This window comes from Onychostruthus taczanowskii, unplaced genomic scaffold, assembly GCF_017590055.1.
Source record: "Onychostruthus taczanowskii isolate IOZ18803 unplaced genomic scaffold, ASM1759005v1 scaffold78, whole genome shotgun sequence".
NCBI lineage: Eukaryota > Metazoa > Chordata > Aves > Passeriformes > Passeridae > Onychostruthus > Onychostruthus taczanowskii.
In genome coordinates this window covers 17,107-35,966 of record NW_024505671.1, presented here as the reverse complement: position 1 = coordinate 35,966, position 18,860 = coordinate 17,107, and the positions used below count along the sequence as shown (strand labels likewise).

At 39.1% G+C, this 18,860-nt stretch overlaps 1 protein-coding gene across 1 annotated transcript in view; it reads right to left on the bottom strand.

The window, feature by feature from the left end:
* MAP7 (microtubule associated protein 7) overlaps positions 1 to 18,860 on the bottom strand; it is a gene marked incomplete at its 5' end in the record, with an annotated part of 50,320 nt that overhangs the window by 15,896 nt on the left and 15,564 nt on the right. Inside the window, 5 exons of the mRNA XM_041423456.1 lie at positions 2,486 to 2,766; positions 3,151 to 3,260; positions 5,696 to 5,844; positions 9,237 to 9,350; positions 16,963 to 17,073. Coding sequence (XP_041279390.1) covers positions 2,486 to 2,766; positions 3,151 to 3,260; positions 5,696 to 5,844; positions 9,237 to 9,350; positions 16,963 to 17,073 — 765 coding nt within the window. The remainder of the gene's footprint in view (positions 1 to 2,485; positions 2,767 to 3,150; positions 3,261 to 5,695; positions 5,845 to 9,236; positions 9,351 to 16,962; positions 17,074 to 18,860) is intronic.

Below are 18,860 nucleotides of genomic sequence, written 5' to 3'. Positions count from 1 at the left end.
GTGATGAATTCCAATCTGTTGACCTCTCTGCACTCCTCTTCTATCAGCTAAAAACTACAGAGGTCTTTCTAAAACTGCTTCAGGGCTTTGACCATGAATTCAAATGATTCTTCTACACTAGTAATTTAAAGAGTGCCAGTGCCTGTTCTCTAGCCTTGAGGTGAGCTGGCACAGTTTAGCCCTAGTGCAATGGAGCACTGTTCTCTCACATTACCAAAACAGGTATTCAGCCCAACCCTAGGGAACAGTCCAAAGCTGGGCTAACCTCCAAGATGCAGCTCGGAACACAGAAAATTCTGGGATGTTGAAATATAAAAAGGTAAGCAATTTGATCACTCTGAATCTTGGGAGCCATTTAGAGTCATGCTCTTAGTAGCCTTGGGGACAGAAGGTAAGAAAATGAGAGGCTGCAATTACAGCCTGGATCAGAAACATACCAGAGAGCCTTTGTAATTGTAAACAGTATAAATGACAGAGTTCCTGTATCTCAGACCTTTTTAATTTACTAACATGGGCCAAGGCAGGGCTGTTGCTTTGAAGGGAGCACAGCTTTGTGCTGCTTGGAGCTCGCTTCTTGCCTCAGGCGCTGAAGTTGGCAGCATAACAAGTAGCTTAATGCACACCTGCCCTGCTGTCAGAACAGATAACACCCAAAAGACATTTAAAGCTTCACTGGCATTAGTAAAGTTGTGTATGAGATTTGCCTGCAAAAGTTTGAACAGCTTCATCAGCAATTGCTACCTGCTGACCTCCTGGCTCCTGTGAACACAGAGCTAGCTGAGCTAGACCAGCAGAAGGCCAGTGCTGTTATCTGTAGGGAATGAGATGCAACACATTCCCAGGAGAATCAGCAACATACCTCTAACCCCAAATGCTAGAGGAATTGCACCTCTCTAGATTTTTGAATTCAACAACCAACTAAGTTTTGGCAGCTGGGGCCTCCATCGTCAGTACAAAGCCATCCCATAGCCTCACATGTAAAATGCTCTGCCTGAGGTCTCCATCTTTGGTCCCAACCACCACCTTCTCTGGCTTTGGGAAAACACATTCAGTTTGAAGGACTGCTCACTGCTTTGACTATAGTACCCTTCTCTTTCATTTGTCTCCATTTTATATTCTTGTGTGTATTCTTTGATGTGAATACAAACTGCTTGACTTTTGAATACCTTTATCACACATAACCTGTTTCAATACTAAGAGACCTTGTCACAAACTCAAATACTGACAGATGCTGCAAAGAAGTGGAGCCTCTCTTCCTCCTGAACTAAACAGTCAACTAAACACGATGGTTTCTCTGGTCGGCACCCTGTACTGGAGAGCTACAATTTGCCAACACTTGCCAAATTATCTCTGGTATAGTGGTACCTCTGTAATGGTCTTAAAAGGAAGTTTTCTCCTCAAAAGGAAGCAGGCAAAAGATAGCAATTGCATCTCCTTTGCATGCCCATGGCCAACAGATACATCCATTTACCCTTTTTGTGGGGTTGCACCTTCTGTAGTAGGACCTGGGTATCTGAGAGGAACTACTGTAACAGGACTTAATAAAACAGAAGAAATCTATTCACGTGAGGTTTTTTCACAGAACAAACCCAAACTATACCTGCTGCAGTTGAATGCAAGATTACTAATACTTAAAACTGTTATCTGAAAGATAACTACAGGGAAGTCTATGAATTTTACGTTCAGAATCGTAACTAACCAACTTGTGTATCCCAGTGGTCACACTGGACTTTCTATCTCATCTGCAAGAGACAGTTTATGCCATATTTAGAATGAACTAAATTTTCTGCTAGAAGAAACCTGTGTTTTTTCACTTTCAGATTTACCTTTTGCCGTTTCTACACTTTACAGTTTTGTTTTTTTGTATACATCCTTTTACGCATTGCTACTTTTCAAGGTTGTTAGGGTTCGGTGTGGGTTTCTTATTCACTAGTTAACTATTTTTAATAACTCCTTTTCCCTTAAAAATTCTCCCTATTCTTTTTTACTCCTCTCCTTGGTTCTTTGCATTCCATTATATTCTGCTAACCTCTCCTGTGATATGGTCCTCTTGCAATATTACACACAAGCTAGCAGTGTTATCAGCACAAGTTCACTGTGTCTAGCAGAGCTGGACATTCTCACTGCTCACACACCTTATGTGGTGGCTTCCTGTACAATTAAGTCTTTAGACCACTATTATTTTACTTCAACAGTTTGTAAAAAAGCTATATGATGATATGGGGGACAAAATTCCTGTCCAAAAGGGCAGAGAAGAGGCTTGTGAAGCCACATTGTGTGAGGCAGCTTGACATGTTGTTTTGACTTAGAAGCAGGAGGGCTTCAACCTGCCTGTAATTTCCTCATGATGAATATACATTGGCAGGAGTGTTGTGAAGAATTCAGACTAACCTTTGACAGAAAAATACTGAAAGCTACATCATTTTAGAGAAAGGAAAGGAAAATTATAAAACATTCCTTACCCTAAAGTAGCAGGTCTCCTTACCTTGAGTTTGCTCTGCTTGGACAGAGAGCTGTTCCTGACTGGTGGATTCTCCAGCACCTGCTGAAGCTCCTTTACTCTCTTCTGTTCTCACCTCATTAGCCTTTTCAGCCTCCTTTTCTGGTCTTTTCTTCTCACCTTCTGGTTTGATCTCTTTTTTGACTGGCCGGATGTTGCCAGGAGAGGGAGGACGTGTCTGAGCAGAGGAAACTTTGGAGGAACCAGGTGGGGAAGTTATCTGCTTGGGTGTGCCAGGCAAAAAAGGCAAAGACTTTGATGCATGCCTGTGTAATCAAAGAGTGACAAAGCTGATTTCCACTTATATTTCACTTCTACAATCATAGCAGCTAAAAATAAAACCACTTCTCTGTTTCTTTACCAAGCAGGACTGCTGGCACAACTGATATGGTTTCATGCAAAATGCCTCTCTCCAGCTCTCCAGATGTGTGAGCACTGAGCCCACTCAGGAAGAAACCAAATATTTTCCTGACCCTTCCCCTCCTCCAGAACAGTAGCAAGATTTTTTTAAAAGCAGGACTGTCTTTCCTTTTTTTTGCAGAGAGAAAACATCTACATCATCAAATATGCTTGCCCCGTTTCACATCTGATTAACAGAACAATCAGAGCTGCCAACAGCTCATGTCCAGCTAAGCATGTACTTGACTTACCAAACTGGAGAGGGAGCTGACGATCTAGCTTTGAGGCTGGAAGTAAAATGACCTCCTTTAAAGTTGGCTGAGAAGCTGGATGACAAATGGTCCTTTTCTCTTTTGTCAGTCTATAGCTCAGCAAACAAAAAGACAAAGTCAAGCCAGAGTTCACACAGCAAAAGAAAGCAAAGCAAGATTAGTTAAGGACGAGGAGTTGGGGGGCTGCGAAAAAGCAGTGCTGAGTCAGTGGTTTCTACAGCTTGTTTAACAAGCTCCTGAATATAGCTCCTGTAACCTGACACCACCTTTGTCAGTAGGTGTGCATTCGACAACAAGAATCCTTAATCATTCTCTCCTGTCCTAAGATGTAATGGGCTAATTTGCAGAGGCTTATTTTTACACAGGCAAAAAAATTACCTTTTATAGTTTGATCTTTGCTGACTGCTACAGAGTACCTTCCACTGCTTCTCATAAACACAGGATTTCTTTTGAAGAAAACACAAAACAACTCTCCCTCCCCTTGGCTCATACTTGGTCATGGTCTTTCTATATAGCACAATATTTTGGATTCATGCTTCCAAGTGAACACTACAGATGTCCTCAAAGCTTCCAAATATGGTACACCAGTTATCCTAGTCTTTCTTTTCTTGGATGATTTTACAGCACATACTTTAAGCCATTTGATCACATACGTGATAGTGATTTCCTTTTTCCATCTTTATTTTTATAAAAATAAACTCCTAAGCTGAGAAACATTTCTAATAACACAAACCAGAGCTACAGCAGAACTACTGCTTTAAAGGAATATATCAGAATTTAGGTATCTACGTACGCCCCATATTTCAGTATAGATGAAAAACTTCATGGTTTTGGAAAAATGAGCTCAGACCCCAGGAGTCTGAAGAACAGGAATACTGGAAAGTACACTGAGCTGCCACTCAGCCAGCATGATGCAGAGGCTGCTGCTCACCAGCCTTAAACACAACCCCTGTAGCAGGTGTACCATGGGGCTTGAAATCCTCACCAGCTGAAAGCTGTGCAATGCTTGACCCCTGAACTGAAAGCCAGGTTAACAACTGGAAAAGACAGACTGAAAACAACTTCACGAGCACATGATGCGCCGAGTTATCAAAGTAAACACAACCAGAATAAATGCACTACCATGAACAAGATTTTTGGCTTGCTCACAGTAACTCTCTATTGTATCTGCTTTATTAGCACTGAAAGCAGAGCATCAGAAAATTTTTCCTCATATCAATAAAGTAAAAAGCTGAATTCACACAGAAGTTTGCAGTAGTATAAAGTATTCTCCACATCATACAGACTACTGGAAACAGCTCTTAACTCACTCATTTTATATTAACAACAGTTTTATATCACCTCCTCCACCAAAAAGTAACAACCTTTCTCCTTTTTAATTTAGAGAAAGAAAAAAAAAGCCAAACCCCAAACCTCTTACACTCAGAAAGACTTAATAGGAAGAACCAACAGGTCAGGAGACTGCCATGCTCTATGTACATGCTAGGAAATTTCTCTAAAGATACATACTAAGACTATGCCTTAGCTTAAACTTCAGTATACTACCCTCTGCCTGAAAGATTAAGTAGAGGTTATGACTCATGGCACTTTGATTAACACTGCTTCCAACAAGGATGTCAATAGCAGCACTGCCTCTTGACCTTCTGCCCATCAGGCCAAATGAAAATGCAAGCACCTCTTACACAATGTTTTGCAGAGATGACTTCAACTCTTCTCACACTCTAAATTAACTCAGGTTGTAGAATACAAGACAAATATAACAGCTCAGGTTCAGCAAATGAATCTGAAGTGGGTCTGACTGCATCCCACTGGCACAGTCAACACAAGTTTGTTCTACTGCTTTGATTTTCCTAAAAGCTCAGATCAGCCCTAGTACTGCTATTAAATCATGCAGAATGAACAGTGACCTGTGGAAAGCCTTGCTTATAAACCATGCTCCTAAACCAACTTCTTCCTTCCCAGTGAGGAAAAGTTTACTAGCCTGGTCTCCTAACGAAGTACAGATGAAGTGAGAGTACTCTATGCACTTTGTATAGAGACATGTGAGTGCATGCATTCCCCCATTCTTTATTCTAGGGGCTCAGTTCAATTTGCTAGAGGCCTCAAAAGACACCAAATTCTGGAACCTTTGTGAAAACAGCCTTCTGTGAAAAACAAGTTCCCCACTGAGGGAAAAGTAGCAACACCATTTTGAGCCTTAAAAGGCAGCAAAGAATCCATTTGAGAAGGGGACACTGTGACTGCCTCTGTGCCTTGTGAGAAGCGAAGGCACCTACTCTGCAAACACAGGTGTTTGGAAAACATCAGTGCTTTTCCACATGGATTCTTTGGTGCATTATCAGGCTGTGCCACCACATAACGTAGCATGTTTCAGCTAAAATCCAGCCAACTATGACACAAACTGGAGAGGCGGGGACGGTGCAGGGGGGAGGAAGTATCCCTGCAGCTATTCCAGTCCTGAGAAGCAGTGCAGTCAGGTGGTCATGGCACGGGACACTAAGGACACTAAGGCTGCCAAGCTTACCCCTGCAAGATGTGTTGTTCTCCGACGTCCAACGGCATCAGTGGAAGCATAAAGTTTTGCTCGTTCTCCTGAATTCCTACAGTTCAGGGCCTTGTAGGAGAGAGGACTGAGGGGGCTGCAAGATGCTGAACGGGGACAAACGGGGATAACTACGGTGTTGGTTGGTTTTGTTATTTATTAGTTTTAATTACAGAGTAGCATTGGAGAATTGACAGAGGAAAGCCAGCAGGAACAGAACCGACCGAGAAAGACAGAAAAGAAAGAAGGTATTAATACACAGAGAAATGACTAAGTATCAAGTCAGAACCATCATTTGACACGTTAGCTTGGCCACACGGACAGTGAGGATGCAAGTTCAATAGGTGCTCGTGCACTTTTCCATTTGTGAACGAATAGTTTCTTTCTAAAAAATTAAGAAGTATGCCATGATACTGGGTAGTGGATAGTATTTTCCAGTTAAGTTTTTGTACAACTGGTGGTTCTGAAAAAGCAGTAGAAACAATGGCTGGTCTGACAGATTAGCTTAGTAGACACATTGAAATGAGTTTCAATTACATTCAGAATAGGAAGCAATCAAATGAAATCAGAATGCCTGCAAACTGCATTGGAAGTGAAGAAAAATTAAAGGAGACATGCACACAAAGATCAAAACCCATTAACAATGCAAACCAGTTTCAACTAGGAAATCAATGAAATTGCTGTCTGCAATTTACAGCAAGTGATTTGCTTTTTAAAAGTCTTCTTTTTAGGAATATTTTAGCCCATTGTTTTTTTTGATACTTCTAGAATAACAACTTACTCAAATAAATTCTCAACAGCAAACTATTTTTACACATTTTTAAAAAAAGCAGGCTGACAACAACAAATCAGTTTGAAAATTAGTATTTGAGTAACTAGGATGGCAGCTTGTGTTGGTTTGCACCAGCAAAAAGACTATTACCAAAATATCTGACAATAGCAGGTATCAGATATACAGTGCTCTGATTTTATCTTCAAAGAGAACTTTAACTGCAAAACATATCATGGGAAACTTCTTGCAGCAAAGTGTTCTTGGACTTTGTCTTGATATAACTGAAGGAGAAAATTGGGAAAAACTATGTTATTACTGCAAAGTTTTATTTTTCTGCTCCTGCTTGTCTCTTCTGGTCATTTAATTGAGTCTTAGCACAATTACTATCCAGCACGTCACTTTAGAAAAAAATAGTGGCTCTATATAGTCTCTTTCCTATTCTTTTTTGTTCCTCTCCATGCCAAAGAAATTTACATCCTCTATTTCCTTAATGAAAAGCCAAACCAAACAAAACCAAACCAATATTTCTTGCCTGTATATCCCTCTCTGAGCACACTTGAAAGAATGCAGTTCCACATACAGTCAATTCTTCTAGTCTTACAAAAGTACAGCTGCTGTTACAGGAAGAGCTCATAGACTTAACAGTACTAATGCTGCAAATTCTCCTGCACCAAGAGATTAACATTATGAATAAAGAGTCTCATGTAAGTGTTACAGCAATGGCACTAATGCTTGCCTTATAGTTCATAGGGATTTGTGTTTAATGAGGAATTATGACTAACTTAAAAACAAGCAAGAAACAAGAAATCAGGAATTTTTGTTTGTGGTTTTATTTTGGTTGAGGGCATCTAAACCAGATAGGAGGCAGTGACATAATGCTTTACACCACTTATCATTTATGTGGCTCCTGCCCTGTGATTCAATTCCCCTTCTGCATGCTGATTATCTGAAGTTACCACCAAGGAAGACAATATAAGTATTAAAAGAGAAACAGTTAATTTTCATTTGTGAAATTGCCAAACAATGCTTTAGGCAGCACTTCCAGTGATTCATGTACTAACAGGATTACATGTATTCAGAGGAGCTTTTTGAAAGCTATTTACAAAACATTTTGGTTTTGAAGGACTAATTTAAAAAAAGATCCAGATGTATTCTTACGCAGGATGTCCCTAATACCTCACTTAAAATTTAAGGACATGAATCCATATTTAACTCAGTTTGGATTTTTTACATTGCAATTTATTTTTACAGCCAAAGGGCAGGGTAATTTTCTAGGGAATAATGGCAGGCTGGGATGAGTGGAGTGTTCAGAGCACAGCTGTGAGCCATTGCCATCACTTGATCATTAATCTCCAGGAAGCATCCTGTATGAAGGGGCTGAAGTTATTGCTCCTAGAGAATAATACCTGGAAAACGATGAGCAAATGGATCATTCTTCTGGAGGTATAGCTCCAGTTAGCATGGGAAGGCATTTCAGGGAAGTGCCTTAGACTGAACTCACAAATCAGTCTTTCCTGCTTTTTGTAGCCTTTCTCAATATTCCACTCAGTTTAGAGTTGGTTGTGCAGTATAAACAAGAGCAGTCACAAAAAGCTTCATGCTTGCTCCAGGAAGGTAACCACTTACATGTGGCCTTCTCAACTATTCCCTAATGAAGAGCTGAATTTCCAATATCCTTTTTCATAGGTGATATTACATGTTAGTTTTACAAGCTATTGTTTTTCAAGAATAAAAAAGAAGTCTGTGCTTGTTAATTCTACTACTTGCAGAATATCATCCACATTTTTGCTCCTACAGTACTACCCCTGTGGAAACATACCACAACCTAATTAGTTATAAGAGTTCTTAAGTGAAAGCTTCTTTAAAAGTAATCTTAGCAGATCTCTGTTCCTTCTTACCTTCTATGTTCTTTAATTAGAATAAAAATCCTGCCCACATCAGACAAGAAAGACTTGCCTCAACTTACAATAAGACATTGCTGCACGTGCTGACAGTGTAACGGTAAAGTTCCCAGTGGATGATTACAAAACACTCTATTCTAAAACATCCTATCTAAAAAGAAGAGGTAGCTGTCACCTGCCTAAATAAAATACATGATTAGCAAGTATGCCCTGGTTGTATCTGTAATACAGTTTTGCCTGGGCCTTCAATTACCACCTAGCGATATCATCGCATTTCTGCACGTTAATTTTCCCTCAGTGAGTACCATCAGAGGGCTGTTCTGGCAGTGGCAGACAACTTTACAATTATTATAACCTCACTGAACCTGCACATTTAACTTCACAGGTATTAAATGCACAGTAATCAGGGCCTATCTTTATAAAAGTCTAACTTTCTCCATGTGGGAAGTGCTGTGGTAGGGGCTGAAACTCCTTTGTAGCAAGCAGCTCACAGCTTTAGCAGTGGGTGTGCTAAATCAGCTCTTTCCAACTAGATGTGCATTTCCTTAAACAGCCATGGCCAGCATGATGTTGTTGCCCTGCATGTTTTGTATGTTATGTTTTGAATTAATTTATTGCATTGATGAAGAGGCAAAAATAAGAAAGAGTTAGTAGGAGAAAGAGAAAGAGGCATAGCAAACAACTGTTCAGGGAAGCTTTCATGCTGTCATGCACACTAATCACGGATGTTCAAGTTCACTCTGGGATGCTACCATACACCCATAATTAGATCAGTGACTTTACAACATCCGGCAGGGAATCTGGAAAAAGAAGTGTCTGAGACATGAAGCCTCTGCTGTTATAGGATTACCTGCATCTCCAGACAATGCAGCTGTGCTTTTACTCCGAGCCAGGAATGAGTGTGTGGGCGTCAGGAGCCTGCTAACGATGCTGCTCTCCCATGGACTGAGCTGAAGACGGCGAGCTGAACGTGCACCATACAAGCAAGATGTTAGATCAAACACTTCACATAGAACCATATGCTGCAGAGTGTTAGTACTCTTTCCTCACTACTGCATACCATGAAAATCTTGAAACTGTCCACAACAGTTCAGTGTTTTGCATTTTATTATTACTCCTTTCTAGCAGAAGAATTCCTATAGAAAATATGTACATCTGAACACTTAATTTATGTTACTGCCTGTGGCATTATGGCAAATTGTTATCAAGTGAGTACGGATATTTTGCACATCTGCCACATTCCAGTTAGGAATGACAGGATAATTTCCCTACTAGAGGAACAGTTGCCACTCCTAAATATAGACTTCAACAGAGATGTTTGTGCCCCAAAGGCTTCCTACACTGAAGATATACAGTCTTCCAGTTACATTTAAACACCTTCCAAAGTTTGCCAGCCTACCTAGAAAAACCAAAGGCTGCTCACTGCTATACAGAGAATTGTGTCACTCAGGTTTTATCAAAGCATTGCAAAAGGATAGTGTGCCTCAACTGCAGATACCAAGCTCAACAGCTGCAGTTGTCTCAGCAATAGGTGAAGCCACAGAAAACAGTAAATATATTTGATCATTAATTCTCTGTCCACAGATGCTGCTAATGATCAGTTTCCATGTACAACACTTTTCACATATTTGCTCTGTTTTGAAAATGCAATGCATGTTGACCTGGCTGCAATCACACTGCTGCTTTGCTTTTCCCAGTGTTGTCTAATAGAAACATAGCTTGTCAATATAATCCTTTAAACCTTTATCATGGCAAAGCATTAACCAGAAGAATCCTGTAAGTTACTTTCTGTATTGAATTGGGTATTTCTTTGATACTCCAATGCAACAAATTGTTTCATAATGACCGTCACAAGCCAAAACATTCAACTAGTTCCCAAAGTAGTTCATTACAGTAAGCTTACACTATAGCAGTAATCTTGATATTGCAAGCAAAAGCAGGTCTTTCTACACCTCAGCCTTTATTTGCCTTAGTTTAGTGTTTGCAGCAACAAAACTGCAAAGTGAATTTATAAGGCTCAATCTCTGTAACATTCATTCAAGTGACTGGCTGTAACAAACTTGACATTCATTTGCATTTTTAAAGGAAGAAATCCATCACTTTTAATAGACAAACTCTGAATCTATCTTTAATCTACTCCTTGCTGAGCCTCATGAAAAGAGAGGCTGATCTCAATCTCCTCCTATGAAAATGTAATTGCTTAATCTGCCCTCAGTGCTGTTTTGCACTTCTCAAATTGCTCCCTTAAATTCCAGTAATGCAATAAGGGGCATTACTATAGAAATACAGGACTCTCAAACACAGCAGGCTCTTTTCCTAACTGTCCTTTTACACAATGTACTATTGCCAGAGCTTTTTGTGATTAATGGTTCCATTCTGCAATGGTAGAGATCGTACAGATACACAAAATACCCTACAGAGACCTCCACTACAGCACACACATTATCATTAAGCTTGCAGTTTAACAATGAAGAAATCACAGAGCTACAATTAAACTGGATGCAATAATGGCAAAGTCTTTGCTTCCTCTCATCTCCAGGCACCATGCTCACTATGATCACTGTTTAAAGCTACTGCTGCAAGATAACAGATTATTTTTTGTGGTCTCAGGCTCTAGTAGGTGAGGCTCACAGGTATGATTGTGGATGAGTTTGGAGAGCTCTTCTACTGTAGTTTAACATAAACATCACACAACTTCAGAAAGCAATCCTTGATATTTTAGGCCAGTAAACCAGAACTATATACACTATCCATTTCTTGGCATTTATCTTTACATGATAAGAGAATGTCACCATGTAAATACGGCCCTGTGGGCCAGCTGCAGGCCTTATGTCACTATATAAGCTTATATAAGCCCCCAGAGATGAAATAACCTCAAGAGGACACAGCTGATGATTTAGAACACCAATGTCTCACCTTTAGGTGAGTATGGTTTAATTATCTTTGGCCCTAACTCAGGGGAGCTTGTATCCACATCCCCTACTGGAAGCAATCCCATGTCCACAGCATCTAGCTGAAGCACTGAGGCAGTGTTTGGGAGTGAGCTAGTTGACATGCACAACAGTGAACTAAAACCAAAAACTTTCCTCTCCATATAAGCAATAGGCCTGCTTCAGAGATATCAAAATAGTTTTAGCCAGGACCTTGGAGTGAAGTCTCCCTGATTCTCTACAATGGGCTTAGATCAGAGTTTGTTTGGATGCATCTTGGCTTTGTGGGTCAGGATCATCACATACTGAATTTTCCAAATGCACAGCTACCTGAAAGCATTGCACTTCACACATTCAATGCATATTTTAACAGATTAGCACCACCATTCACCTAGAACAGACAAACTTTCCCCCACTGGGTTCCAACTACAGGAGTATTAATACCTGCATTGAACAGCTTCAGTTTGGTGTCAAAACCACACTGGAGCAAAACTGAATACCAAACAGAGAACATCCCAAAATAATAAGATCAACTTTAAGACAATGAGGTCAGGGGTTTCTTTTCTTGCTCTTTTTGCTCAGGGTGATGTTTTAAAGATTTAGTCTTTCAAACCATCTGACAGACAAGGGGAAGCAGTATTCTTTGTTCTCATGATGTGTTAAACTATCACTCTAAGGGCTATTTCATAGAATTATTGAATGGTTTGGGTTGCAAGGGATCTGAAAGATCACCTAGTTCCAACCTTCCTCTCATGGGCAGGGACACCTTCCATTAGACCAGGTTGCTCAAAGCCCCATCTAGCTAGACCTTGGGCATCCACAATTTCTATGGGCAATCTGTTCCACCAGCCTCCACCAACCTACCTTACCAGCCTCAGAGTGAAGATTTGCTTCCTAGTATTCAATCTAAACCTTTCATTTTGAAACAATTACCTCTTGGTCCTGTTACAACATGTCCTTGTAAAAAGTTCTTCCCCAGCTCTCTTGGGGAAGCTCTCTCGACCCTTTTGCTGTAAAGTCTCCCTGGAGCCTTCTCTTCTCCAGCCTGAACAAGCCCAACTCTCTCAGCTTTTATTGCTCTGTTTTCACACAGGAAGCACATTTGTGATAAGCTTGCTTATACAGGGAAGTACCCTTACCCCCAGCCACAAGCAGGATATTTTTAACAGATTAAAGATCTTTATAACCTAACTTGTAACTAAAAAACACACAAAGTTGCAGGGTGCTGGCAAAAGTAAATTGGTTACAATCATCTGTATTTGTCTTCACGATATACAAGCTGAATACTGGAAAGTTGTCTTAGCAGCAGCAGAATAATTTGCAAGTAAGCAAACAGCAGCATTTGATTAGCTGTAGGAACAGATGGGAGGCAGGGATTTAACAGGCCTTCTGATGAGCACCACGAAGGAGACTCTCACTGATAAATGTGGTGCTTGCTTTACACATACATAATATGGTGAGGAGTACATAGGGGGAAACTGCTCTTTCTACAGGAAACAATACTGGAGCCCCTGAATGTCTTCTATAATGGTTGCAGAAAAAAGTAATGCAGTGATTGAGACAATCATCTGCTTGAAAGAAAAATCACTGCAGAAAAGGGGGGGAGAAAACTAGGGTGCAAGTTTTGCAAAACTTCAAGTATGTAACTCATGAAAAGTAGTATCCCCTTGCTAAGCTCTCCTTAAAGAGCACAACTGCCAAAATCTATTGGTCAACAGCAGTTTTCTCCAGTTGAATATGAGTTCATGTTCTGTTGTAGTTTCAACTATCCACTAACTACAGTAACATAAAAGCATAATGAGAAGCCTGTTCTAGCTGCCTGATTGTACAACTGTGATAAAGAGCTATACAGCAATACAGTGCTTGAAATGGCATCAACCAGTCTTTTAGCCAATTAATTAATGAAAACTTTTGTCATTTGCTGCACCAAAAATAAAAAATAAATTGTCCTTCAAATGATAAAAAGGTGCTGCACAATAGACGACAAGTTCTTGTTGCCAGCTATAAGCCACTTAGTAGGTAAGCTTATCATCCTTATCTCCAACTCTGTGTTTTGCAGGTAGGAGTCTGTATTATAGACTAAGTGTGACTGGGTGCCCTCTGGAAGGTGAAATGGGGAGCAGGCAGTCACAGCCTTCCTTTAAGCACCGCCTTAAGAGGTTGAGCCCACTGGAGAGACTAGTGGTACTTCTCCAGATACATGGCTCAGCTAGACTTAGGTATCTGACTTTGCATGAGAAAAAGCATTTACTTTCTGTCTTGGAGTCTGCAAAAGTCACAAGAGACTCCTAAAGGGTTCTGTGCTGTTTTAGTAAAAATGCCAAGCAAAAAATTCCTCAGCATTTTGACATACGGCCATCACTTCCACATTCCTTTTTTCCTGGCCCCCTACCACTAGACTGCCTAGTATTCAGTTTATATTCTCCCAAACTTGAAATGGGTGGCAGAATCTAAAAGACAGAGTTACAGTCCACAAGAGACTATCCTTCCTAATGCTAAGACTATTCTATCCTAATGCTGCTGTTCACCTGCCCACTTCACCAAGATCCTTCCTCAAAAAAATCGTCTGGCAAAGAACAGCAACCATTTGAAAAAATATACACACCTGAAAAGCTAATAAAGTTAAAACTGACTGGATTTCAGCATTTAGAGCAAGAAATGACTGGTGCTTAGCAATAAATTATTTCCTAAGGTAAAACTATTTTTCACAAGTTACCAGACTGTACAACTAGGTTTGCCCACGGAGATGAACATGGCTTATCAAATCAACCAGATACACATGTTCACTCAAACTTGGAACATGGTTAAGACACACAAATAACGACATCAGCCAGACAATGCAACTAAAAGTCCATTAAATTTTTTTTTTTTTAAATAATTTTATGGATTGAAATGGGACAGAACTCAGTAGAGACAAAAAAAAAAATCCTTACCAAGTACTTTACTGTAAAGCTCTTTGCACAAGTTACACAAGAGACATTCTTTTATAAAACTTTTAAGCTCAATGCTTCAATCTCATAAGTCCTCAGAACAGCAGCAGCAATTCAGCTATGTTAATTTTTAAAAGCTTGATGGTTTGTCTTTTTTCAGACTTGTAAACACCAAAAATGTACACTGAAATGAAGCAATCTTTGAGAAATAACTGGACATAAAACATCAATAAACAGACAATATGAAAAACATCCACACCTCTTGCATAAAAATAACGAAAATGGTAATTAAATCAGAAAATGTAATAAAGTAACTGCTTGAAAGCTTCATGCAATATGCTCTTAGACATTCAAGAGCTATTACCAAAAAAGAAAGGAAAATAAAATTGTGACAAAACGGTCTAATGCAAAGAAAAGGTCACACATGATTGCATGCACTATGGAGTGATGTATTCTTTCAATAGTTGTACCTCATTTACTAAAAACCTGACAGAAGCACTGCTTTTATCATTTGCTAAAGTAGGATTGTTTAAGTAAATTTTCTTGTTTTAAAAAACAAGAATTATTTATTCTCACAGGAAAAAATGTTCAACCATTTACTTATCACATTTGAAGTCTTTCCACTACCACTTAGATAAGTACAGAAAATGACTTCGGAAGTTTGTTTTATGTGCAAAGTAATACATCAGTACAGAACATTCTTTCTTGCTGCTCTTTTAATGCTTTTTTCTTCAAAACTGTACCTCTGTCTGGAGAATTTAGTAATGTTGCAGATGAGGAGGAGAGCCGCTTGTTTATGACTGGATCAACATGTTTCGAAAGGTTCATTGTTGAAACAGACCGCCTGTCTCGATCTAAAACAAATGGAGATAATGCTAATTGACAGCCCACATGCAAGAGTGCAAGTTCCTAACTCACTACTGGGAGGAGGAAAACAGGACTAGGTCACTCCTGCTCTACCACAAGAACTTCCAAAATAGAATGGATTTCTGAGCAGATGTTGTACAGGTGACTCAAAGACTGGGCACAACACAATTCAAGCTTCCAACGAGTAAAATATTCTGTTCATTGTCACTCAATGGGTTGCAATCTAAAGACTTTCAATATTGTCAGAGAATCTTTGCTCACAACTTACAATAGAAAGCTTCATGGGAAGACCAAGATGCTTGGAAACACAAAGTTATTAATTAAAAAACACCCTGCCATCTGAATAAAAAGTGACAGGGCACTGTTACTAGGCAGATGGTCAATATTGTGACAATGGCATGCTGAAAGATTAAGGGAAGACTAGTGCACAAATGAAGTGAGGGTAAGCACAAAAGAAATTAAAATATTTAGTTTAAAATTCCACAGTTATACATAAGTGCTAAACCACCCACCAGAGTTATTCTCAGAGTGCTGAAAATCCAGTTCAGCAGATATAAAAAAATCAGCCTCTGCAGAAAGTACTTGTAATGCACCTACTTGGTATACATAACATGAAAAATTTATAATTTGATTTCAGTTTCTCTACATTTTAGGGCGGTATTACATCATTCATACAACTGCTGCAGTCAGCATCTGCACCCTGCTGAGGGGGTGATGGTTACTTCAAGAGCAGAGACTGCACACACTTTGTGCATGTGTGTGTCACAGGAAGTTTGCTGTGTCTTTTCTCTCAAAAAAAAAAAACCTAAAAACAAACAAAAAAAAAAAAAAAAAAAAAAAAAAGAGCTCCAGGCTCCTTTCTTGAACTACACATTCCCCATTATATTTTCATCTGAAAATCTGACATCCAAAAGATACTGTGAGAATCACTTCTGCTTTTGCTTACATTTTAGCATGTACTGAACCTCAGCACAACTCAGCAAAGCACCCAACCATGCTGAAATGTAATGAAGCTTGAACATATGCCTAACTGCTCTGCTGATTCATAGTCTGTGTGTGCAAAAATGTGTCCCTACACTGTTTGCAAATCAAAAAAAAAAAATCCTTACCAAGTACTTTACTGTAAAGCTCTTTGCACAAGTTACACAAGAGACATTCTTTTATAAAACTTTTAAGCTCAATGCTTCAATCTCATAAGTCCTCAGAACAGCAGCAGCAATTCAGCTATGTTAATTTTTAAAAGCTTGATGGTTTGTCTTTTTTCAGACTTGTAAACACCAAAAATGTACACTGAAATGAAGCAATCTTTGAGAAATAACTGGACATAAAACATCAATAAACAGACAATATGAAAAACATCCACACCTCTTGCATAAAAATAACGAAAATGGTAATTAAATCAGAAAATGTAATAAAGTAACTGCTTGAAAGCTTCATGCAATATGCTCTTAGACATTCAAGAGCTATTACCAAAAAAGAAAGGAAAATAAAATTGTGACAAAACGGTCTAATGCAAAGAAAAGGTCACACATGATTGCATGCACTATGGAGTGATGTATTCTTTCAATAGTTGTACCTCATTTACTAAAAACCTGACAGAAGCACTGCTTTTATCATTTGCTAAAGTAGGATTGTTTAAGTAAATTTTCTTGTTTTAAAAAACAAGAATTATTTATTCTCACAGGAAAAAATGTTCAACCATTTACTTATCACATTTGAAGTCTTTCCACTACCACTTAGATAAGTACAGAAAATGACTTCGGAAGTTTGTTTTATGTGCAAAGTAATACATCAGTACAGAACATTCTTTCTTGCTGCTCTTTTAATGCTTTTTTCTTCAAAACTGTACCTCTGTCTGGAGAATTTAGTAATGTTGCAGATGAGGAGGAGAGCCGCTTGTTTATGACTGGATCAACATGTTTCGAAAGGTTCATTGTTGAAACAGACCGCCTGTCTCGATCTAAAACAAATGGAGATAATGCTAATTGACAGCCCACATGCAAGAGTGCAAGTTCCTAACTCACTACTGGGAGGAGGAAAACAGGACTAGGTCACTCCTGCTCTACCACAAGAACTTCCAAAATAGAATGGATTTCTGAGCAGATGTTGTACAGGTGACTCAAAGACTGGGCACAACACAATTCAAGCTTCCAACGAGTAAAATATTCTGTTCATTGTCACTCAATGGGTTGCAATCTAAAGACTTTCAATATTGTCAGAGAATCTTTGCTCACAACTTACAATAGAAAGCTTCATGGGAAGACCAAGATGCTTGGAAACACGAAGTTATTAATTAAAAAACACCCTGCCATCTGAATAAAAAGTGACAGGGCACTGTTACTAGGCAGATGGTCAATATTGTGACAATGGCATGCTGAAAGATTAAGGGAAGACTAGTGCACAAATGAAGTGAGGGTAAGCACAAAAGAAATTAAAATATTTAGTTTAAAATTCCACAGTTATACATAAGTGCTAAACCACCCACCAGAGTTATTCTCAGAGTGCTGAAAATCCAGTTCAGCAGATATAAAAAAATCAGCCTCTGCAGAAAGTACTTGTAATGCACCTACTTGGTATACATAACATGAAAAATTTGTAATTTGATTTCAGTTTCTCTACATTTTAGGGCGGTATTACATCATTCATACAACTGCTGCAGTCAGCATCTGCATCCTGCTGAGGGGGTGATGGTTACTTCAAGAGCAGAGACTGCACACACTTTGTGCATGTGTGTGTCACAGGAAGTTTGCTGTGTCTTTTCTCTCAAAAAAAAAAAACTAAAAACAAACAAACAAAAAAAAACAACAAAAAAAACAACAAAAAACAAAACAAAAAAAAAACCAAAAAAACAAACAAACAAAAAAAAAACAAAAAAAAGAAAACAAAAAAAAAAAAACCGCCCCAAACAAAAAGAGCTCCAGGCTCCTTTCTTCAACTACACATTCCCCATTATATTTTCATCTGAAAATCTGACATCCAAAAGATACTGTGAGAATCACTTCTGCTTTTGCTTACATTTTAGCATGTACTGAACCTCAGCACAACTCAGCAAAGCACCCAACCATGCTGAAATGTAATGAAGCTTGAACATATGCCTAACTGCTCTGCTGATTCATAGTCTGTGTGTGCAAAAATGTGTCCCTACACTGTTTGCAAATCAGATACAAACTCAGGACAATGACAGCATTAAGGATGCTGCTGCTGAAATATTATTTGCCATTGTTTATTTATGACAAGTGTATTCAGATTGTATTTACCTGTTCTGTCCCAACAGATTAAATTATACTCACTGTGTACAACAAAATTCATAGAAATTCATGCAAAAAATACCTTACTTCTTCCCAGATCTATGAACGATACAGGATCCACTATAACTTGCTGGACTGAAGAAAGATTCTCCCTACCCCATGTGATTATCTGCTAACTTTAATGTTAAAATTACTTGGTGAGGGCATAGAACTGGCAGAGTGGGTACTGGGACGGGAATAAAACTCAGAAATGGGTTTCAAAAAGGAGAAAGCTAAATACTAAAACTAAGAAAAAGACCTCTGTAGGCTGTCAAGATGATCTCAAATTGACCTATGGGGTAAACTGGAGTAAGCCCTGTGCAAGTCACTATTGGACATACGACGATCAGGATTCCTGAGAACAGGAACATTTGTGGGAATGGGATGGGGATCTTGATCTCACATATAATCTGCCACTGAGAAACTACACAGTGTATCAGTACAGCCATAAAGTTTCTTT